Source organism: Giraffa tippelskirchi, chromosome 12 (genome assembly GCF_054371585.1).
Source record: "Giraffa tippelskirchi isolate mGirTip1 chromosome 12, T2T-mGirTip1v1.2.pri, whole genome shotgun sequence".
Taxonomy (NCBI): Eukaryota; Metazoa; Chordata; class Mammalia; order Artiodactyla; family Giraffidae; genus Giraffa; species Giraffa tippelskirchi.
Genome location: NC_137286.1, coordinates 72,603,144 through 72,626,200, shown reverse-complemented (window position 1 = coordinate 72,626,200; position 23,057 = coordinate 72,603,144). Strand labels below are relative to the sequence as shown.

The window sequence follows — 23,057 nt, the reverse complement described above, 5'->3', positions numbered from 1 at the left end:
TGGTTCAAACAAGCTGACAGACAAGCGGGAGAGGACTCACGGGCAGATGGCCTCCCTCAGGTCTCGGGTGGAGCTCTGGGACCACAGCAGCAACGGGCCATCCCAGCCCCTGGGCTCAGCAGCGCCCTCATTCTCAGGCCGGCGGCTCTGCCCTGAGGGGAGCAGGAAGGTCACCAACTGCCGCAGGCGGACCTCAAGCCCCTCCCACTGCTGGAGCCTGACCTCCCCCGGCCCCACCCCTTCCCCTACCCCAGCAGGACGAGAGCTCGTCTTCCCCTGGCTTCCAACGTGAGGCCCGGCCCTGGGCCCCGATTGGGCACTGCCCCAGTCCGGAGCCAATCACAGTGGCCAGGGAGCTGGAACGCACCGATTGGCCAGGGCCAGGTCATGTGACCATGCTCCCCAGGAAACACAAATATTACCAAGATACCCTAACAAACCAATGAACAAAATTATCCAGTAAAGGCAAACCGTACTTTTTAATGAGGCCAATGTCACAGAAAAAAAAAAAAAAAAGCTTCACAATGAACTGCTCAAGGAAGCTACTAAATAAACTTTCAGAAAAGTTAAGTAGTTTTTTTTTTTTTAATAGGGTGACGGAGAGCTATACCTTTCCCATCTATGTGAATTTAGGTTTAAACTAGATTTCCCTTGGCTATTATATACGACAAAAAAAACCCCACATCACCCCCTTTCACTCCCCCCACCCCCCAAAAGTGTTTTAGTCTATTGAGTTTTTGTGTCCTCAGTTGTGTCTGATTCACGGCAACTCACGAACTCTACACAGCCAGGCTCTTCCGTCCATGGAATTCAGGGCAATTTTTTTCTGTCACAGTAAATGCCCACCCTGGGTGATCCAAAGGCAAGGGCTCAGAGGCTCCTGAGAGTCTAACTCCTTTCAGCTGAGCACAGAGCTGGCTCCTCACTGGGATGCCTGTGGCCTGGGGCTCCCAGAGGGGAGAGCAGCACTCGCCCCACCGTGTGGTCACTGCTGGAAGTGCAGGCTGCTCCTCACTCCCCCTTGACAGTGTCCCTGAGGGCGGAACAGTGGGAATCTACTCAAGGTGGAAATGCAAACTCCCATGCAACCAAACTTCCCACAAGGTCTCCAAAACCACTCAGGAACAGGGAATTGGAAACTGCAGGGCATGACATGAATGGAGATGGAGACTGGACACCTTACACCGAGTTCACTTCCAGTTATCCCTAGACAAAGTTTCCATGAAAACTTGTCACAAATCTAGAAGAACAATGAGCAGAAACCGGACACGTGCTTTGAGTCTTCACACACAAAACTAAAAGGCAGTCCACAAAACAACCCAGAGAATACAGTGGACTTTGCAAAATCAAAGATATCTACTGTGGGAAAGACCTCATTACAAAAGCAAAAGACAGGTCATACATCGCGAGACGAATGAGTGGAAACACAAAGCTTCTCAAGGATGTGTCTCCAAACAGACAAAGAACACCAACACAACAAGCCTGTGAAAACTAGGGAAAGGTCTGAAGGGACACCAGACTGAGGAAGACACACACAGAGTATCCCGGATGATGTCCAGCACTGAGGGCCTGAAGAAACAACAGTCTAGTTGCACTCGCTCAGGCCTGTGTGACCCTGGATGAGGCCTCTGTTTCCCGGTGGCTCTGAGAGATGGACAGGGAGGAAGGGGAAGAGAAATCACTTGCATTTCTAATACTCACAGCAAAGTCTTCCAATGAGAAGGGAATTATCACCCCCACTGACAATGCCATTCACTGAAGTGATACCCACGAGTCCATCTAACCCAGAAGGGAAGGAAGGACCTGTTCTCACAAAACGGCGAGAGATGGAAGAAGGAAGATCAAGCCCACACCAATCACTGGAAAGAGAAGCTGTGCTCAGGGCTTGAAAGAATTCCTATTGGGAAAATGATGTCACAGCCCCACAAGGCAATCCACAGCTTGGACGCTATTCCTCCCCAAATGCCAATGCATTGTCGCACCGAACAAAGAATTGCAAAAGGGGTTACGGAAACAGAAAAGAGCCTAAATTGTCAATACAATCCGACGAAAAAGCCCCGATACGGACATCCAAGGTTGTGTGAGAGGAAATTAGACGACCAAACTAGGATCCTCAGGAGAGTATCGGAGAAGGCGATGGCGACCCACGCCAGTACTCTTGCCTGGAAAATGCCCTGGACGGAGGAGCCTGGTAGGCTGCAGGCCATGGGGTCGCGCAGAGTCAGACACGACTGAAGTGACTTAGCCGCAGCGGCAGCAGCAGGACAGTATGCTATTGGGAATACAACAACACACACAGATCCAGATCGATGGAATAAAGTTGAGGGTCCAGAAACAAACCCCGGCATCCATGGTCAACTCATCTCTGACACAGAAGGGGAGAATATCCAAATGGGAACAAGAAAGCCTCTTCAATAAATGGCCATGGGAAAACCAGACAGCTACATCTGAAGAACGCTATTGGTTTTGATCTCACACCACCTCAATATCGGGGAAAAACCTCACCCTAAAGACTGATGTCATGAGATAGCTAGAAAGAAGCGTAGGTCAAAGGCTCCTTAACATCAGAGTCTCCTTGCCATTTGCTGGGCGGAGGTAGAAATGGGTCTCTTCAAGTAAGGGAAAGAGGGAAACGAAGTACACCAATGGGTTTCCATCCAATGGAACCTCTTCACAACAGAGAAGCTAAGCATTCACACATGCAAAAGATAGGAAACGGAACATGAGAGACTCCTTGCAAGTGGTGTATCTGAGAAGGGGTTCATATGGAAAGAGACGAAGAATGCACAGCACTCAGATTCCAAGACACACCACCACCACCCTTGACCCTTCCCCCATGACCAACTCCGACCTAAAGCCTTTCTCTCCCTCTAACCCATCCCTAAAACATAACCCTCATCTAATCATATACATGTGCATTCCTAGCATCCATCCATCCACACACGAGAGAGAAAGAGGAAGACACAGACTGAATCGAGAAAGGAAAAGAGAGGGACACAGCCAGAGAGAGACACGGAACCAAAGAGAGGAAAGGAGTCGATGGTCCAGACTTTTCATCAATCTGTCTCGAAGGTAGAAGCAATGACAGCGCCCATCCACCCCAGAAGGGGGAAAAGGACGGAAGGTTTGGAGAGGAAAAGACAAGAACGCAGGGAGCCATTAGAAGCTCAGCCACCCGCAGAAGCCGAGCTGGGACACTTGAACAGAATCTCAATGGAAACAGAGGACCAGAAAGTTGGCTACTCTTTTCTATAAGAGAGGGAGACCTTCGAGTCTTCCTTTCGGGCCTCCAACTTGGATGCGGGGTCTCAAAACAGTCAGGAGGGGCGGTGCCTTTTCCTGGGTACCACGGCGCATCCAGGCCTCGTTCTGCCCCATTCTGTGCTGTGTCAGCCCTGGATGGAGTCTTTCTTTCTGAAGTCTCGGCGCACAAGCTCCACGTGATATCGGCCCCAGGTGGAGAGGCACGGAGCTGCTCGTAGGCCGACAGACCTAGGAAACAGATGGGAGAATGACCCCCACTCTGCAGATGGAGAGACTGGGGAAACCCTGAGGGGCATATGCTTGTCCAGGGCCACACCACTTATGAGAAGAAGGAGCCTGGTCTGAGAGCAGCGGGGTCCTCGGAGCTCAGGCCCTGGCTGCACCCAGGCCTCCCCAGGGCTGTGGGCTGGGCTGTGTGGCTGTCACTGTGCCTGCACATGGCCTAAGGGGGGTGGTCGAGCAGTCAGAAACCCAGAGATTCCCTTGGGAAGTTTTGGGGAAGGGACCTCAGCACGAACCCCAGGAAATGATGTCACCTGCCGGCAACAGAACCCAACAGAACCCGCAACCCGGGTATCCAGGCCTCCAGAGCGGAGAGGAGCCCCCAGCCAGATCTCTTGCTGCCAGGATGTTCTGCTGTTTGCCCCTGCCCAGAGGCCGGGGCCTCAGGAGAGCTCACAGGCAGTGTGCGTGGGCACCCTGTCGACGTTGGCTCAGGGCACCCCCGAGAGGCCTCTGGCCCTCTGCCCGGAGAAACAGAAAGGTAACACGGGGAGCCCCAGGCCGGGCCAGGCCACCTCTCCCATGCCACCCGGAAACACCGGGTCCTTTGCCTGTGTGTGTGGATGCGGGTTTCTCGGGGTGTGTCTCCCTCAAGGAAGCCCAGGCGGATGTGGGGTCAGAAGCCTGCGGACAAGTTGTGTCCACACCCCAGGGGAGAGCAGGCTGGCTGGGATGGGGAGAGTGCGGGCAGCGCCGGCCGCCCAGGCTGACCTCACACCCTCAGGTGGGTCTCTTTCCTCCCGGGTGGGGATCTGAGCAGACACACGTCTCTGACCCTTCTGGCAAGAGAAGTTCGAGCAGGCAGAAGCAGCGGCTCCACTGGCCAGGCCCAGCTCGGAAAACTCCCAGCACGGCTGGCTGACGGTCACTGTCGTTGCAGAGCTTCCCACGTGATGAGGCCGAGGACGGGGACACCCCGTCCACCTCCCGGAGGGAGGGGTCGGAGCACCACCCCCCCGCCCGTGAGGCCCAGTGCAGGCTCCAGGTGAGCGTGCCCACGGAGGCATCAGCCCCACCGGGGGCGAAGCGGAGGCGGGGAAGGCCTGCTGCCGAGACACCGCCCAGGATACACCCGGCGGCCCAGTCTGAGGCTGCCACGGAGCTCAGCACACCCGGCTCCGACCCAGAGTCCCGAGAACCCCGGCCTCTGAGGCAGCAGGAGGACCTGGAGCCCAGCACGCCAGAGCACAGAGGTGAGGACGCTGGGGCTGGTGCACGGGAGTGTGTGGGGAGGGGGTGCTGAGCTACACAGGGACGAGTCCCCGAAAGATGCTGCTGGGCCTGCAGCAAGCGCTGGCCTCACACCCCCACCCCCATCTTGCACACTTCAGTCCCAAAAGACATCCGACCCTGGGTATTCTTTCGGAATCTCTTGGAAGCTTTCTGTCCCGGGATACGCACATGCCAAGGCTGGCCTGTGGGCAAACTTTGCTTCTCCCCCAGCTCTAGCACTGGCCTCCAACTGGAACCAGGCTCCACTTCCCAGACCTGTGCCTACAGAGGTGGTGGCTCCAGGTGCAGGACCCAGGGATCCACCGAGGGCAGATGGAGAACCGAGACTTGCCCTCGCAGAGACACCAGGCCAGCTGGGTACTGGCCAGCACACCGGGCAGATCGCATCTCCGTGCCTGCAGGACCCCCAGCCCCAGGCACTGATGTCCCACCCCCTCAGCCAGAACCTCCACCTCCACGTGCACCTGTACCTGCTCGGGCTTTGGCAGGAGAACCCGAGGCAGAGGAGGAGTCACCGCCTCGGCAGGGAGAGCCTGCCCTGGCTCCCGCGCAACACCCAGACGCCGACGATGACTCACCTGCCCCTGCAGGAAGAACGAGCCCCCGCTCTGGACAGAGACCCAGAGCCCTTGCCGGAAACACCACGTCCAGGGGAGCGGTCGGCTCTGCAGCCTCCATCCCTGTCTGCTCACCGTGGACGCCGGCAACTCGGTCTGCCCCCAGGGGACATGGAGTTCCTTTCCCCTGAACTGCTTTGCATTTGGTTTGTTTCCACCTTTCTGGTGATGTTTTACTTTTTGTATGGTTTCGTCTATTTTTGTTGGTTAAGTTGGGATTAGTAAACTTTTTCATCATTGTTGCAATTTGGGAACACTGTTGTGTAACTCTGGTGATACTGTGTTACCATCACCACTCTGTAGTTTCAGACCCGTTCGATCTTTATGCCCCACCCGCCAACAAAGCCTGGGTTCAAGGCAAGCAGGCCCTGTTCATCCCTCCCCCCGATCCTGACCACAATTTCATCTTTTCTTTCTGCATTCCTTCCTATATTCTTGGTGTCCCCAATCAATGACTCTCAGTGAAATGACTGAAGGAGTTTTTTTCGGACTCTCCACCTACTGTAAGACTCCATTGGAGAGTTCTCATTTTTATGTCATTTGAACTAGCCTTTGATAGCTGAAAGGACGGTGTACGTCCTTTCAAGATATCATGTGCCAAACGAAGCCCTTTTGGCAAATGCCATCATTATCTCCAGGCAGGCATTGCTGTTTGAAGGGTGACATCTCAGCCAGAAGGCAGAGGCTGAGCTCCTCTTGTTGCACCAGCTCCCAAAAGAAGCCAAGAAAGGGAGCTGGAACAACAAACCACCCCAACGCCCAGGAAAGCGTTCTTCACGACAGAAGGCTAGCAAATGACCCAACAACCTTGTGGCCCAGAACCCCTCTAGAAAAATCACTGTTCCATACAAAAGAGAAACACATGGGAAGTTCCAAGGAGAGGCAATGCCCATGGCCAGTGTACTTTAGAGACGGCCTGACCGCTCCGGGGAAGACACGCACCGACGGAACCCCTTGGGAAACAGCAGTGAGAGTCCTCACCGTCGTAAGGGTTTCCTCTGGGGACAACCTGCCCTGGGCACCACATGAGGGAGCAGACCGGCTTCTCTTCCTCTGCCCCCACACCATTCACTCATGAAGGCAGCTCAGCTGTTCTCATGCCCTGCCTGCCTGCCTGCCTGCCTGGCTCATCCGTGAGCTGTGACCACCTCCAGGGCAGGACTCCACCTTCTCCTCTCTGTGTACCGTGAATCTGCACACAGTGGGCTTTCAGAACCTTAGGAGACTTGAGCCATTCCCACTCGAGCCAGAACCCTCCCCAGGAAGGAAAACAGCTGTGGAGTCATTTTGGCCCCAGCACCGGTTCCCAAACCCTGGCGGCTCCTACAGCCTCTGCGGTGTGAAGAGGGAGGTCCCTTTTGACAGAGCTTTCCGGCTGTCAGATCGAAGCTGTTGTTTCACTGTCAGCTGTGTCTCTGCCGTTGCAGCCAGGTGGGCCACGCTGCTCCAAAGGAGCTCACAAGCTGAGTGGCAAGGGAGGTATTGAGAGGACAGGGATGGCTACAACGTGCTGCAAACTGAGTGAGGGTCCCCACAATCCTCAGCAAAGGTCTGTGGTGTGCAAGTGGGGAGTAGAGGGCCCCCAAGTTCCAAAGGAAGGGAGGTACTCGGGAGATAAAGCCCTTGGCTGCTGTGGTAGCAGCTGCAGATGGCAGCTCGTCCACAGTGCACTTCGAATGAGGTCATATGAGCGGGACTCTGGAAATGGCTCCGAAATCCAGAGAAAGGGGTCAGGGTATGTGGGAATCCGGCGGGGGTGGGGGGTGGATGAAGGAAGGTGTCCTTCCTCTCTCCAGTGCAATTTGGTTTGGTGAGTCTCAAAGCTACCAGATGGCACTTCCCAAGTCAGGCCCCCGCAGGAATCAGGGTGGGCTGCGTGCCTCGGCCCCTGCCACAGGGACAAGCCACACCAGTGGCCTCCCTGAGCTCAAATGGCCGGATCTGGGGGTTCCGTCTGGGTGCACACCTCCTGGCTGTGGCCAAGTTCCCCCCTTCTCTGAGCACCAGCTTCATCATCCTCTCGAATGAGGACATCGATTGCTACCTTGGCACGTTACTCTCTTCATCCTGTGAAGACTCATTAGGCTTATCCTACAATTACTAGCTGGCCCGAAGAGATATTTCCTGAATCCAGATTAAGCTGGAGTCTCCCAGGCTCATCTGGCATGTCTTCCCTGAAGTCTGCCAAAACCCACACCCTTGCATTTCCAGGGACTCCCCTTAGCCGGCTGGGCAGAAAACCCAGCATGGTTCAAACAAGCTGACAGACAAGCGGGAGAGGACTCACGGGCAGATGGCCTCCCTCAGGTCTCGGGTGGAGCTCTGGGACCACAGCAGCAACGGGCCATCCCAGCCCCTGGGCTCAGCAGCGCCCTCATTCTCAGGCCGGCGGCTCTGCCCTGAGGGGAGCAGGAAGGTCACCAACTGCCGCAGGCGGACCTCAAGCCCCTCCCACTGCTGGAGCCTGACCTCCCCCGGCCCCACCCCTTCCCCTACCCCAGCAGGACGAGAGCTCGTCTTCCCCTGGCTTCCAACGTGAGGCCCGGCCCTGGGCCCCGATTGGGCACTGCCCCAGTCCGGAGCCAATCACAGTGGCCAGGGAGCTGGAACGCACCGATTGGCCAGGGCCAGGTCATGTGACCATGCTCCCCAGGAAACACAAATATTACCAAGATACCCTAACAAACCAATGAACAAAATTATCCAGTAAAGGCAAACCGTACTTTTTAATGAGGCCAATGTCACAGAAAAAAAAAAAAAAAGCTTCACAATGAACTGCTCAAGGAAGCTACTAAATAAACTTTCAGAAAAGTTAAGTAGTTTTTTTTTTTTTTAATAGGGTGACGGAGAGCTATACCTTTCCCATCTATGTGAATTTAGGTTTAAACTAGATTTCCCTTGGCTATTATATACGACAAAAAAAACCCCACATCACCCCCTTTCACTCCCCCCACCCCCCAAAAGTGTTTTAGTCTATTGAGTTTTTGTGTCCTCAGTTGTGTCTGATTCACGGCAACTCACGAACTCTACACAGCCAGGCTCTTCCGTCCATGGAATTCAGGGCAATTTTTTTCTGTCACAGTAAATGCCCACCCTGGGTGATCCAAAGGCAAGGGCTCAGAGGCTCCTGAGAGTCTAACTCCTTTCAGCTGAGCACAGAGCTGGCTCCTCACTGGGATGCCTGTGGCCTGGGGCTCCCAGAGGGGAGAGCAGCACTCGCCCCACCGTGTGGTCACTGCTGGAAGTGCAGGCTGCTCCTCACTCCCCCTTGACAGTGTCCCTGAGGGCGGAACAGTGGGAATCTACTCAAGGTGGAAATGCAAACTCCCATGCAACCAAACTTCCCACAAGGTCTCCAAAACCACTCAGGAACAGGGAATTGGAAACTGCAGGGCATGACATGAATGGAGATGGAGACTGGACACCTTACACCGAGTTCACTTCCAGTTATCCCTAGACAAAGTTTCCATGAAAACTTGTCACAAATCTAGAAGAACAATGAGCAGAAACCGGACACGTGCTTTGAGTCTTCACACACAAAACTAAAAGGCAGTCCACAAAACAACCCAGAGAATACAGTGGACTTTGCAAAATCAAAGATATCTACTGTGGGAAAGACCTCATTACAAAAGCAAAAGACAGGTCATACATCGCGAGACGAATGAGTGGAAACACAAAGCTTCTCAAGGATGTGTCTCCAAACAGACAAAGAACACCAACACAACAAGCCTGTGAAAACTAGGGAAAGGTCTGAAGGGACACCAGACTGAGGAAGACACACACAGAGTATCCCGGATGATGTCCAGCACTGAGGGCCTGAAGAAACAACAGTCTAGTTGCACTCGCTCAGGCCTGTGTGACCCTGGATGAGGCCTCTGTTTCCCGGTGGCTCTGAGAGATGGACAGGGAGGAAGGGGAAGAGAAATCACTTGCATTTCTAATACTCACAGCAAAGTCTTCCAATGAGAAGGGAATTATCACCCCCACTGACAATGCCATTCACTGAAGTGATACCCACGAGTCCATCTAACCCAGAAGGGAAGGAAGGACCTGTTCTCACAAAACGGCGAGAGATGGAAGAAGGAAGATCAAGCCCACACCAATCACTGGAAAGAGAAGCTGTGCTCAGGGCTTGAAAGAATTCCTATTGGGAAAATGATGTCACAGCCCCACAAGGCAATCCACAGCTTGGACGCTATTCCTCCCCAAATGCCAATGCATTGTCGCACCGAACAAAGAATTGCAAAAGGGGTTACGGAAACAGAAAAGAGCCTAAATTGTCAATACAATCCGACGAAAAAGCCCCGATACGGACATCCAAGGTTGTGTGAGAGGAAATTAGACGACCAAACTAGGATCCTCAGGAGAGTATCGGAGAAGGCGATGGCGACCCACGCCAGTACTCTTGCCTGGAAAATGCCCTGGACGGAGGAGCCTGGTAGGCTGCAGGCCATGGGGTCGCGCAGAGTCAGACACGACTGAAGTGACTTAGCCGCAGCGGCAGCAGCAGGACAGTATGCTATTGGGAATACAACAACACACACAGATCCAGATCGATGGAATAAAGTTGAGGGTCCAGAAACAAACCCCGGCATCCATGGTCAACTCATCTCTGACACAGAAGGGGAGAATATCCAAATGGGAACAAGAAAGCCTCTTCAATAAATGGCCATGGGAAAACCAGACAGCTACATCTGAAGAACGCTATTGGTTTTGATCTCACACCACCTCAATATCGGGGAAAAACCTCACCCTAAAGACTGATGTCATGAGATAGCTAGAAAGAAGCGTAGGTCAAAGGCTCCTTAACATCAGAGTCTCCTTGCCATTTGCTGGGCGGAGGTAGAAATGGGTCTCTTCAAGTAAGGGAAAGAGGGAAACGAAGTACACCAATGGGTTTCCATCCAATGGAACCTCTTCACAACAGAGAAGCTAAGCATTCACACATGCAAAAGATAGGAAACGGAACATGAGAGACTCCTTGCAAGTGGTGTATCTGAGAAGGGGTTCATATGGAAAGAGACGAAGAATGCACAGCACTCAGATTCCAAGACACACCACCACCACCCTTGACCCTTCCCCCATGACCAACTCCGACCTAAAGCCTTTCTCTCCCTCTAACCCATCCCTAAAACATAACCCTCATCTAATCATATACATGTGCATTCCTAGCATCCATCCATCCACACACGAGAGAGAAAGAGGAAGACACAGACTGAATCGAGAAAGGAAAAGAGAGGGACACAGCCAGAGAGAGACACGGAACCAAAGAGAGGAAAGGAGTCGATGGTCCAGACTTTTCATCAATCTGTCTCGAAGGTAGAAGCAATGACAGCGCCCATCCACCCCAGAAGGGGGAAAAGGACGGAAGGTTTGGAGAGGAAAAGACAAGAACGCAGGGAGCCATTAGAAGCTCAGCCACCCGCAGAAGCCGAGCTGGGACACTTGAACAGAATCTCAATGGAAACAGAGGACCAGAAAGTTGGCTACTCTTTTCTATAAGAGAGGGAGACCTTCGAGTCTTCCTTTCGGGCCTCCAACTTGGATGCGGGGTCTCAAAACAGTCAGGAGGGGCGGTGCCTTTTCCTGGGTACCACGGCGCATCCAGGCCTCGTTCTGCCCCATTCTGTGCTGTGTCAGCCCTGGATGGAGTCTTTCTTTCTGAAGTCTCGGCGCACAAGCTCCACGTGATATCGGCCCCAGGTGGAGAGGCACGGAGCTGCTCGTAGGCCGACAGACCTAGGAAACAGATGGGAGAATGACCCCCACTCTGCAGATGGAGAGACTGGGGAAACCCTGAGGGGCATATGCTTGTCCAGGGCCACACCACTTATGAGAAGAAGGAGCCTGGTCTGAGAGCAGCGGGGTCCTCGGAGCTCAGGCCCTGGCTGCACCCAGGCCTCCCCAGGGCTGTGGGCTGGGCTGTGTGGCTGTCACTGTGCCTGCACATGGCCTAAGGGGGGTGGTCGAGCAGTCAGAAACCCAGAGATTCCCTTGGGAAGTTTTGGGGAAGGGACCTCAGCACGAACCCCAGGAAATGATGTCACCTGCCGGCAACAGAACCCAACAGAACCCGCAACCCGGGTATCCAGGCCTCCAGAGCGGAGAGGAGCCCCCAGCCAGATCTCTTGCTGCCAGGATGTTCTGCTGTTTGCCCCTGCCCAGAGGCCGGGGCCTCAGGAGAGCTCACAGGCAGTGTGCGTGGGCACCCTGTCGACGTTGGCTCAGGGCACCCCCGAGAGGCCTCTGGCCCTCTGCCCGGAGAAACAGAAAGGTAACACGGGGAGCCCCAGGCCGGGCCAGGCCACCTCTCCCATGCCACCCGGAAACACCGGGTCCTTTGCCTGTGTGTGTGGATGCGGGTTTCTCGGGGTGTGTCTCCCTCAAGGAAGCCCAGGCGGATGTGGGGTCAGAAGCCTGCGGACAAGTTGTGTCCACACCCCAGGGGAGAGCAGGCTGGCTGGGATGGGGAGAGTGCGGGCAGCGCCGGCCGCCCAGGCTGACCTCACACCCTCAGGTGGGTCTCTTTCCTCCCGGGTGGGGATCTGAGCAGACACACGTCTCTGACCCTTCTGGCAAGAGAAGTTCGAGCAGGCAGAAGCAGCGGCTCCACTGGCCAGGCCCAGCTCGGAAAACTCCCAGCACGGCTGGCTGACGGTCACTGTCGTTGCAGAGCTTCCCACGTGATGAGGCCGAGGACGGGGACAGCCCGTCCACCTCCCGGAGGGAGGGGTCGGAGCACCACCCCCCCGCCCGTGAGGCCCAGTGCAGGCTCCAGGTGAGCGTGCCCACGGAGGCATCAGCCCCACCGGGGGCGAAGCGGAGGCGGGGAAGGCCTGCTGCCGAGACACCGCCCAGGATACACCCGGCGGCCCAGTCTGAGGCTGCCACGGAGCTCAGCACACCCGGCTCCGACCCAGAGTCCCGAGAACCCCGGCCTCTGAGGCAGCAGGAGGACCTGGAGCCCAGCACGCCAGAGCACAGAGGTGAGGACGCTGGGGCTGGTGCACGGGAGTGTGTGGGGAGGGGGTGCTGAGCTACACAGGGACGAGTCCCCGAAAGATGCTGCTGGGCCTGCAGCAAGCGCTGGCCTCACACCCCCACCCCCATCTTGCACACTTCAGTCCCAAAAGACATCCGACCCTGGGTATTCTTTCGGAATCTCTTGGAAGCTTTCTGTCCCGGGATACGCACATGCCAAGGCTGGCCTGTGGGCAAACTTTGCTTCTCCCCCAGCTCTAGCACTGGCCTCCAACTGGAACCAGGCTCCACTTCCCAGACCTGTGCCTACAGAGGTGGTGGCTCCAGGTGCAGGACCCAGGGATCCACCGAGGGCAGATGGAGAACCGAGACTTGCCCTCGCAGAGACACCAGGCCAGCTGGGTACTGGCCAGCACACCGGGCAGATCGCATCTCCGTGCCTGCAGGACCCCCAGCCCCAGGCACTGATGTCCCACCCCCTCAGCCAGAACCTCCACCTCCACGTGCACCTGTACCTGCTCGGGCTTTGGCAGGAGAACCCGAGGCAGAGGAGGAGTCACCGCCTCGGCAGGGAGAGCCTGCCCTGGCTCCCGCGCAACACCCAGACGCCGACGATGACTCACCTGCCCCTGCAGGAAGAACGAGCCCCCGCTCTGGACAGAGACCCAGAGCCCTTGCCGGAAACACCACGTCCAGGGGAGCGGTCGGCTCTGCAGCCTCCATCCCTGTCTGCTCACCGTGGACGCCGGCAACTCGGTCTGCCCCCAGGGGACATGGAGTTCCTTTCCCCTGAACTGCTTTGCATTTGGTTTGTTTCCACCTTTCTGGTGATGTTTTACTTTTTGTATGGTTTCGTCTATTTTTGTTGGTTAAGTTGGGATTAGTAAACTTTTTCATCATTGTTGCAATTTGGGAACACTGTTGTGTAACTCTGGTGATACTGTGTTACCATCACCACTCTGTAGTTTCAGACCCGTTCGATCTTTATGCCCCACCCGCCAACAAAGCCTGGGTTCAAGGCAAGCAGGCCCTGTTCATCCCTCCCCCCGATCCTGACCACAATTTCATCTTTTCTTTCTGCATTCCTTCCTATATTCTTGGTGTCCCCAATCAATGACTCTCAGTGAAATGACTGAAGGAGTTTTTTTCGGACTCTCCACCTACTGTAAGACTCCATTGGAGAGTTCTCATTTTTATGTCATTTGAACTAGCCTTTGATAGCTGAAAGGACGGTGTACGTCCTTTCAAGATATCATGTGCCAAACGAAGCCCTTTTGGCAAATGCCATCATTATCTCCAGGCAGGCATTGCTGTTTGAAGGGTGACATCTCAGCCAGAAGGCAGAGGCTGAGCTCCTCTTGTTGCACCAGCTCCCAAAAGAAGCCAAGAAAGGGAGCTGGAACAACAAACCACCCCAACGCCCAGGAAAGCGTTCTTCACGACAGAAGGCTAGCAAATGACCCAACAACCTTGTGGCCCAGAACCCCTCTAGAAAAATCACTGTTCCATACAAAAGAGAAACACATGGGAAGTTCCAAGGAGAGGCAATGCCCATGGCCAGTGTACTTTAGAGACGGCCTGACCGCTCCGGGGAAGACACGCACCGACGGAACCCCTTGGGAAACAGCAGTGAGAGTCCTCACCGTCGTAAGGGTTTCCTCTGGGGACAACCTGCCCTGGGCACCACATGAGGGAGCAGACCGGCTTCTCTTCCTCTGCCCCCACACCATTCACTCATGAAGGCAGCTCAGCTGTTCTCATGCCCTGCCTGCCTGCCTGCCTGCCTGGCTCATCCGTGAGCTGTGACCACCTCCAGGGCAGGACTCCACCTTCTCCTCTCTGTGTACCGTGAATCTGCACACAGTGGGCTTTCAGAACCTTAGGAGACTTGAGCCATTCCCACTCGAGCCAGAACCCTCCCCAGGAAGGAAAACAGCTGTGGAGTCATTTTGGCCCCAGCACCGGTTCCCAAACCCTGGCGGCTCCTACAGCCTCTACGGTGTGAAGAGGGAGGTCCCTTTTGACAGAGCTTTCCGGCTGTCAGATCGAAGCTGTTGTTTCACTGTCAGCTGTGTCTCTGCCGTTGCAGCCAGGTGGGCCACGCTGCTCCAAAGGAGCTCACAAGCTGAGTGGCAAGGGAGGTATTGAGAGGACAGGGATGGCTACAACGTGCTGCAAACTGAGTGAGGGTCCCCACAATCCTCAGCAAAGGTCTGTGGTGTGCAAGTGGGGAGTAGAGGGCCCCCAAGTTCCAAAGGAAGGGAGGTACTCGGGAGATAAAGCCCTTGGCTGCTGTGGTAGCAGCTGCAGATGGCAGCTCGTCCACAGTGCACTTCGAATGAGGTCATATGAGCGGGACTCTGGAAATGGCTCCGAAATCCAGAGAAAGGGGTCAGGGTATGTGGGAATCCGGCGGGGGTGGGGGGTGGATGAAGGAAGGTGTCCTTCCTCTCTCCAGTGCAATTTGGTTTGGTGAGTCTCAAAGCTACCAGATGGCACTTCCCAAGTCAGGCCCCCGCAGGAATCAGGGTGGGCTGCGTGCCTCGGCCCCTGCCACAGGGACAAGCCACACCAGTGGCCTCCCTGAGCTCAAATGGCCGGATCTGGGGGTTCCGTCTGGGTGCACACCTCCTGGCTGTGGCCAAGTTCCCCCCTTCTCTGAGCACCAGCTTCATCATCCTCTCGAATGAGGACATCGATTGCTACCTTGGCACGTTACTCTCTTCATCCTGTGAAGACTCATTAGGCTTATCCTACAATTACTAGCTGGCCCGAAGAGATATTTCCTGAATCCAGATTAAGCTGGAGTCTCCCAGGCTCATCTGGCATGTCTTCCCTGAAGTCTGCCAAAACCCACACCCTTGCATTTCCAGGGACTCCCCTTAGCCGGCTGGGCAGAAAACCCAGCATGGTTCAAACAAGCTGACAGACAAGCGGGAGAGGACTCACGGGCAGACGGCCTCCCTCAGGTCTCGGGTGGAGCTCTGGGACCACAGCAGCAACGGGCCATCCCAGCCCCTGGGCTCAGCAGCGCCCCCATTCTCAGGCCGGCGGCTCTGCCCTGAGGGGAGCAGGAAGGTCACCAACTGCCGCAGGCGGACCTCAAGCCCCTCCCACTGCTGGAGCCTGACCTCCCCCGGCCCCACCCCTTCCCCTACCCCAGCAGGACGAGAGCTCGTCTTCCCCTGGCTTCCAACGTGAGGCCCGGCCCTGGGCCCCGATTGGGCACTGCCCCAGTCCGGAGCCAATCACAGTGGCCAGGGAGCTGGAACGCACCGATTGGCCAGGGCCAGGTCATGTGACCATGCTCCCCAGGAAACACAAATATTACCAAGATACCCTAACAAACCAATGAACAAAATTATCCAGTAAAGGCAAACCGTACTTTTTAATGAGGCCAATGTCACAGAAAAAAAAAAAAAAATGCTTCACAATGAACTGCTCAAGGAAGCTACTAAATAAACTTTCAGAAAAGTTAAGTAGTTTTTTTTTTTTTTTTAATAGGGTGACGGAGAGCTATACCTTTCCCATCTATGTGAATTTAGGTTTAAACTAGATTTCCCTTGGCTATTATATACGACAAAAAAAACCCCACATCACCCCCTTTCACTCCCCCCACCCCCCAAAAGTGTTTTAGTCTATTGAGTTTTTGTGTCCTCAGTTGTGTCTGATTCACGGCAACTCACGAACTCTACACAGCCAGGCTCTTCCGTCCATGGAATTCAGGGCAATTTTTTTCTGTCACAGTAAATGCCCACCCTGGGTGATCCAAAGGCAAGGGCTCAGAGGCTCCTGAGAGTCTAACTCCTTTCAGCTGAGCACAGAGCTGGCTCCTCACTGGGATGCCTGTGGCCTGGGGCTCCCAGAGGGGAGAGCAGCACTCGCCCCACCGTGTGGTCACTGCTGGAAGTGCAGGCTGCTCCTCACTCCCCCTTGACAGTGTCCCTGAGGGCGGAACAGTGGGAATCTACTCAAGGTGGAAATGCAAACTCCCATGCAACCAAACTTCCCACAAGGTCTCCAAAACCACTCAGGAACAGGGAATTGGAAACTGCAGGGCATGACATGAATGGAGATGGAGACTGGACACCTTACACCGAGTTCACTTCCAGTTATCCCTAGACAAAGTTTCCATGAAAACTTGTCACAAATCTAGAAGAACAATGAGCAGAAACCGGACACGTGCTTTGAGTCTTCACACACAAAACTAAAAGGCAGTCCACAAAACAACCCAGAGAATACAGTGGACTTTGCAAAATCAAAGATATCTACTGTGGGAAAGACCTCATTACAAAAGCAAAAGACAGGTCATACATCGCGAGACGAATGAGTGGAAACACAAAGCTTCTCAAGGATGTGTCTCCAAACAGACAAAGAACACCAACACAACAAGCCTGTGAAAACTAGGGAAAGGTCTGAAGGGACACCAGACTGAGGAAGACACACACAGAGTATCCCGGATGATGTCCAGCACTGAGGGCCTGAAGAAACAACAGTCTAGTTGCACTCGCTCAGGCCTGTGTGACCCTGGATGAGGCCTCTGTTTCCCGGTGGCTCTGAGAGATGGACAGGGAGGAAGGGGAAGAGAAATCACTTGCATTTCTAATACTCACAGCAAAGTCTTCCAATGAGAAGGGAATTATCACCCCCACTGACAATGCCATTCACTGAAGTGATACCCACGAGTCCATCTAACCCAGAAGGGAAGGAAGGACCTGTTCTCACAAAACGGCGAGAGATGGAAGAAGGAAGATCAAGCCCACACCAATCACTGGAAAGAGAAGCTGTGCTCAGGGCTTGAAAGAATTCCTATTGGGAAAATGATGTCACAGCCCCACAAGGCAATCCACAGCTTGGACGCTATTCCTCCCCAAATGCCAATGCATTGTCGCACCGAACAAAGAATTGCAAAAGGGGTTACGGAAACAGAAAAGAGCCTAAATTGTCAATACAATCCGACGAAAAAGCCCCGATACGGACATCCAAGGTTGTGTGAGAGGAAATTAGACGACCAAACTAGGATCCTCAGGAGAGTATCGGAGAAGGCGATGGCGACCCACGCCAGTACTCTTGCCTGGAAAATGCCCTGGACGGAGGAGCCTGGTAGGCTGCAGGCCATGGGGTCGCGCAGAGTCAGACACGACTGAAGTGACTTAGCCGCAGCGGCAGCAGCAGGACAGTATGCTATTGGGAATACAACAACACACACAGATCCAGATCGATGGAATAAAGTTGAGGGTCCAGAAACAAACCCCGGCATCCATGGTCAACTCATCTCTGACACAGAAGGGGAGAATATCCAAATGGGAACAAGAAAGCCTCTTCAATAAATGGCCATGGGAAAACCAGACAGCTACATCTGAAGAACGCTATTGGTTTTGATCTCACACCACCTCAATATCGGGGAAAAACCTCACCCTAAAGACTGATGTCATGAGATAGCTAGAAAGAAGCGTAGGTCAAAGGCTCCTTAACATCAGAGTCTCCTTGCCATTTGCTGGGCGGAGGTAGAAATGGGTCTCTTCAAGTAAGGGAAAGAGGGAAACGAAGTACACCAATGGGTTTCCATCCAATGGAACCTCTTCACAACAGAGAAGCTAAGCATTCACACATGCAAAAGATAGGAAACGGAACATGAGAGACTCCTTGCAAGTGGTGTATCTGAGAAGGGGTTCATATGGAAAGAGACGAAGAATGCACAGCACTCAGATTCCAAGACACACCACCACCACCCTTGACCCTTCCCCCATGACCAACTCCGACCTAAAGCCTTTCTCTCCCTCTAACCCATCCCTAAAACATAACCCTCATCTAATCATATACATGTGCATTCCTAGCATCCATCCATCCACACACGAGAGAGAAAGAGGAAGACACAGACTGAATCGAGAAAGGAAAAGAGAGGGACACAGCCAGAGAGAGACACGGAACCAAAGAGAGGAAAGGAGTCGATGGTCCAGACTTTTCATCAATCTGTCTCGAAGGTAGAAGCAATGACAGCGCCCATCCACCCCAGAAGGGGGAAAAGGACGGAAGGTTTGGAGAGGAAAAGACAAGAACGCAGGGAGCCATTAGAAGCTCAGCCACCCGCAGAAGCCGAGCTGGGACACTTGAACAGAATCTCAATGGAAACAGAGGACCAGAAAGTTGGCTACTCTTTTCTATAAGAGAGGGAGACCTTCGAGTCTTCCTTTCGGGCCTCCAACTTGGATGCGGGGTCTCAAAACAGTCAGGAGGGGCGGTGCCTTTTCCTGGGTACCACGGCGCATCCAGGCCTCGTTCTGCCCCATTCTGTGCTGTGTCAGCCCTGGGTGGAGTCTTTCTCTCTGAAGTCTCGGCGCACAAGCTCCACGTGATATCGGCCCCAGGTGGAGAGGCACGGAGCTGCTCGTAGGCCGACAGACCTAGGAAACAGATGGGAGAATGACCCCCACTCTGCAGATGGAGAGACTGGGGAAACCCTGAGGGGCATATGCTTGTCCAGGGCCACACCACTTATGAGAAGAAGGAGCCTGGTCTGAGAGCAGCGGGGTCCTCGGAGCTCAGGCCCTGGCTGCACCCAGGCCTCCCCAGGGCTGTGGGCTGGGCTGTGTGGCTGTCACTGTGCCTGCACATGGCCTAAGGGGGGTGGTCGAGCAGTCAGAAACCCAGAGATTCCCTTGGGAAGTTTTGGGGAAGGGACCTCAGCACGAACCCCAGGAAATGATGTCACCTGCCGGCAACAGAACCCAACAGAACCCGCAACCCGGGTATCCAGGCCTCCAGAGCGGAGAGGAGCCCCCAGCCAGATCTCTTGCTGCCAGGATGTTCTGCTGTTTGCCCCTGCCCAGAGGCCGGGGCCTCAGGAGAGCTCACAGGCAGTGTGCGTGGGCACCCTGTCGACGTTGGCTCAGGGCACCCCCGAGAGGCCTCTGGCCCTCTGCCCGGAGAAACAGAAAGGTAACACGGGGAGCCCCAGGCCGGGCCAGGCCACCTCTCCCATGCCACCCGGAAACACCGGGTCCTTTGCCTGTGTGTGTGGATGCGGGTTTCTCGGGGTGTGTCTCCCTCAAGGAAGCCCAGGCGGATGTGGGGTCAGAAGCCTGCGGACAAGTTGTGTCCACACCCCAGGGGAGAGCAGGCTGGCTGGGATGGGGAGAGTGCGGGCAGCGCCGGCCGCCCAGGCTGACCTCACACCCTCAGGTGGGTCTCTTTCCTCCCGGGTGGGGATCTGAGCAGACACACGTCTCTGACCCTTCTGGGAAGAGAAGTTCGAGCAGGCAGAAGCAGCGCCTCCACTGGCCAGGCCCAGCTCGGAAAACTCCCAGCACGGCTGGCTGACGGTCACTGTCGTTGCAGAGCTTCCCACGTGATGAGGCCGAGGACGGGGACACCCCGTCCACCTCCCGGAGGGAGGGGTCGGAGCACCACCCCCCCGCCCGTGAGGCCCAGTGCAGGCTCCAGGTGAGCGTGCCCACGGAGGCATCAGCCCCACCGGGGGCGAAGCGGAGGCGGGGAAGGCCTGCTGCCGAGACACCGCCCAGGATACACCCGGCGGCCCAGTCTGAGGCTGCCACGGAGCTCAGCACACCCGGCTCCGACCCAGAGTCCCGAGAACCCCGGCCTCTGAGGCAGCAGGAGGACCTGGAGCCCAGCACGCCAGAGCACAGAGGTGAGGACGCTGGGGCTGGTGCACGGGAGTGTGTGGGGAGGGGGTGCTGAGCTACACAGGGACGAGTCCCCGAAAGATGCTGCTGGGCCTGCAGCAAGCGCTGGCCTCACACCCCCACCCCCATCTTGCACACTTCAGTCCCAAAAGACATCCGACCCTGGGTATTCTTTGGGAATCTCTTGGAAGCTTTCTGTCCCGGGATACGCACATGCCAAGGCTGGCCTGTGGGCAAACTTTGCTTCTCCCCCAGCTCTAGCACTGGCCTCCAACTGGAACCAGGCTCCACTTCCCAGACCTGTGCCTACAGAGGTGGTGGCTCCAGGTGCAGGACCCAGGGATCCACCGAGGGCAGATGGAGAACCGAGACTTGCCCTCGCAGAGACACCAGGCCAGCTGGGTACTGGCCAGCACACCGGGCAGATCGCATCTCCGTGCCTGCAGGACCCCCAGCCCCAGGCACTGATGTCCCACCCCCTCAGCCAGAACCTCCACCTCCACGTGCACCTGTACCTGCTCGGGCTTTGGCAGGAGAACCCGAGGCAGAGGAGGAGTCACCGCCTCGGCAGGGAGAGCCTGCCCTGGCTCCCGCGCAACACCCAGACGCCGACGATGACTCACCCGCCCCTGCAGGAAGAACGAGCCCCCGCTCTGGACAGAGACCCAGAGCCCTTGCCGGAAACACCACGTCCAGGGGAGCGGTCGGCTCTGCAGCCTCCATCCCTGTCTGCTCACCGTGGACGCCGGCAACTCGGTCTGCCCCCAGGGGACATGGAGTTCCTTTCCCCTGAACTGCTTTGCATTTGGTTTGTTTCCACCTTTCTGGTGATGTTTTACTTTTTGTATGGTTTCGTCTATTTTTGTTGGTTAAGTTGGGATTAGTAAACTTTTTCATCATTGTTGCAATTTGGGAACACTGTTGTGTAACTCTGGTGATACTGTGTTACCATCACCACTCTGTAGTTTCAGACCCGTTCGATCTTTATGCCCCACCCGCCAACAAAGCCTGGGTTCAAGGCAAGCAGGCCCTGTTCATCCCTCCCCCCGATCCTGACCACAATTTCATCTTTTCTTTCTGCATTCCTTCCTATATTCTTGGTGTCCCCAATCAATGACTCTCAGTGAAATGACTGAAGGAGTTTTTTTCGGACTCTCCACCTACTGTAAGACTCCATTGGAGAGTTCTCATTTTTATGTCATTTGAACTAGCCTTTGATAGCTGAAAGGACGGTGTACGTCCTTTCAAGATATCATGTGCCAAACGAAGCCCTTTTGGCAAATGCCATCATTATCTCCAGGCAGGCATTGCTGTTTGAAGGGTGACATCTCAGCCAGAAGGCAGAGGCTGAGCTCCTCTTGTTGCACCAGCTCCCAAAAGAAGCCAAGAAAGGGAGCTGGAACAACAAACCACCCCAACGCCCAGGAAAGCGTTCTTCACGACAGAAGGCTAGCAAATGACCCAACAACCTTGTGGCCCAGAACCCCTCTAGAAAAATCACTGTTCCATACAAAAGAGAAACACATGGGAAGTTCCAAGGAGAGGCAATGCCCATGGCCAGTGTACTTTAGAGACGGCCTGACCGCTCCGGGGAAGACACGCACCGACGGAACCCCTTGGGAAACAGCAGTGAGAGTCCTCACCGTCGTAAGGGTTTCCTCTGGGGACAACCTGCCCTGGGCACCACATGAGGGAGCAGACCGGCTTCTCTTCCTCTGCCCCCACACCATTCACTCATGAAGGCAGCTCAGCTGTTCTCATGCCCTGCCTGCCTGCCTGCCTGCCTGGCTCATCCGTGAGCTGTGACCACCTCCAGGGCAGGACTCCACCTTCTCCTCTCTGTGTACCGTGAATCTGCACACAGTGGGCTTTCAGAACCTTAGGAGACTTGAGCCATTCCCACTCGAGCCAGAACCCTCCCCAGGAAGGAAAACAGCTGTGGAGTCATTTTGGCCCCAGCACCGGTTCCCAAACCCTGGCGGCTCCTACAGCCTCTACGGTGTGAAGAGGGAGGTCCCTTTTGACAGAGCTTTCCGGCTGTCAGATCGAAGCTGTTGTTTCACTGTCAGCTGTGTCTCTGCCGTTGCAGCCAGGTGGGCCACGCTGCTCCAAAGGAGCTCACAAGCTGAGTGGCAAGGGAGGTATTGAGAGGACAGGGATGGCTACAACGTGCTGCAAACTGAGTGAGGGTCCCCACAATCCTCAGCAAAGGTCTGTGGTGTGCAAGTGGGGAGTAGAGGGCCCCCAAGTTCCAAAGGAAGGGAGGTACTCGGGAGATAAAGCCCTTGGCTGCTGTGGTAGCAGCTGCAGATGGCAGCTCGTCCACAGTGCACTTCGAATGAGGTCATATGAGCGGGACTCTGGAAATGGCTCCGAAATCCAGAGAAAGGGGTCAGGGTATGTGGGAATCCGGCGGGGGTGGGGGGTGGATGAAGGAAGGTGTCCTTCCTCTCTCCAGTGCAATTTGGTTTGGTGAGTCTCAAAGCTACCAGATGGCACTTCCCAAGTCAGGCCCCCGCAGGAATCAGGGTGGGCTGCGTGCCTCGGCCCCTGCCACAGGGACAAGCCACACCAGTGGCCTCCCTGAGCTCAAATGGCCGGATCTGGGGGTTCCGTCTGGGTGCACACCTCCTGGCTGTGGCCAAGTTCCCCCCTTCTCTGAGCACCAGCTTCATCATCCTCTCGAATGAGGACATCGATTGCTACCTTGGCACGTTACTCTCTTCATCCTGTGAAGACTCATTAGGCTTATCCTACAATTACTAGCTGGCCCGAAGAGATATTTCCTGAATCCAGATTAAGCTGGAGTCTCCCAGGCTCATCTGGCATGTCTTCCCTGAAGTCTGCCAAAACCCACACCCTTGCATTTCCAGGGACTCCCCTTAGCCGGCTGGGCAGAAAACCCAGCATGGTTCAAACAAGCTGACAGACAAGCGGGAGAGGACTCACGGGCAGACGGCCTCCCTCAGGTCTCGGGTGGAGCTCTGGGACCACAGCAGCAACGGGCCATCCCAGCCCCTGGGCTCAGCAGCGC

The 23,057-nt window shown here is 55.3% G+C and overlaps 3 protein-coding genes across 3 annotated transcripts; all 3 read left to right on the top strand.

The window, feature by feature from the left end:
- The first annotated feature begins 579 nt into the window (after positions 1–579).
- Positions 580–5,642, top strand: LOC145529551 (uncharacterized). The gene is made up of 3 exons (XM_081550133.1): positions 580–4,027; positions 4,427–4,739; positions 4,990–5,642. Exons 1-3 carry the CDS (start codon positions 3,791–3,793, stop codon positions 5,616–5,618), a joined length of 1,179 nt encoding a protein of 392 aa, XP_081406259.1. The 5' UTR covers positions 580–3,790; the 3' UTR covers positions 5,619–5,642.
- Positions 5,643–8,260: 2,618 nt separating this feature from the next.
- On the top strand, positions 8,261–13,285 carry LOC145529525 (uncharacterized). Its single transcript, XM_081550103.1, has 3 exons — positions 8,261–11,670; positions 12,070–12,382; positions 12,633–13,285. Exons 1-3 carry the CDS (start codon positions 11,434–11,436, stop codon positions 13,259–13,261), a joined length of 1,179 nt encoding a protein of 392 aa, XP_081406229.1. The 5' UTR covers positions 8,261–11,433; the 3' UTR covers positions 13,262–13,285.
- A 2,581-nt stretch (positions 13,286–15,866) lies between these two features.
- LOC145529545 (uncharacterized) lies at positions 15,867–20,931 on the top strand. Its single transcript, XM_081550126.1, has 3 exons — positions 15,867–19,316; positions 19,716–20,028; positions 20,279–20,931. Exons 1-3 carry the CDS (start codon positions 19,080–19,082, stop codon positions 20,905–20,907), a joined length of 1,179 nt encoding a protein of 392 aa, XP_081406252.1. The 5' UTR covers positions 15,867–19,079; the 3' UTR covers positions 20,908–20,931.
- The last annotated feature ends 2,126 nt before the right edge of the window (positions 20,932–23,057 follow it).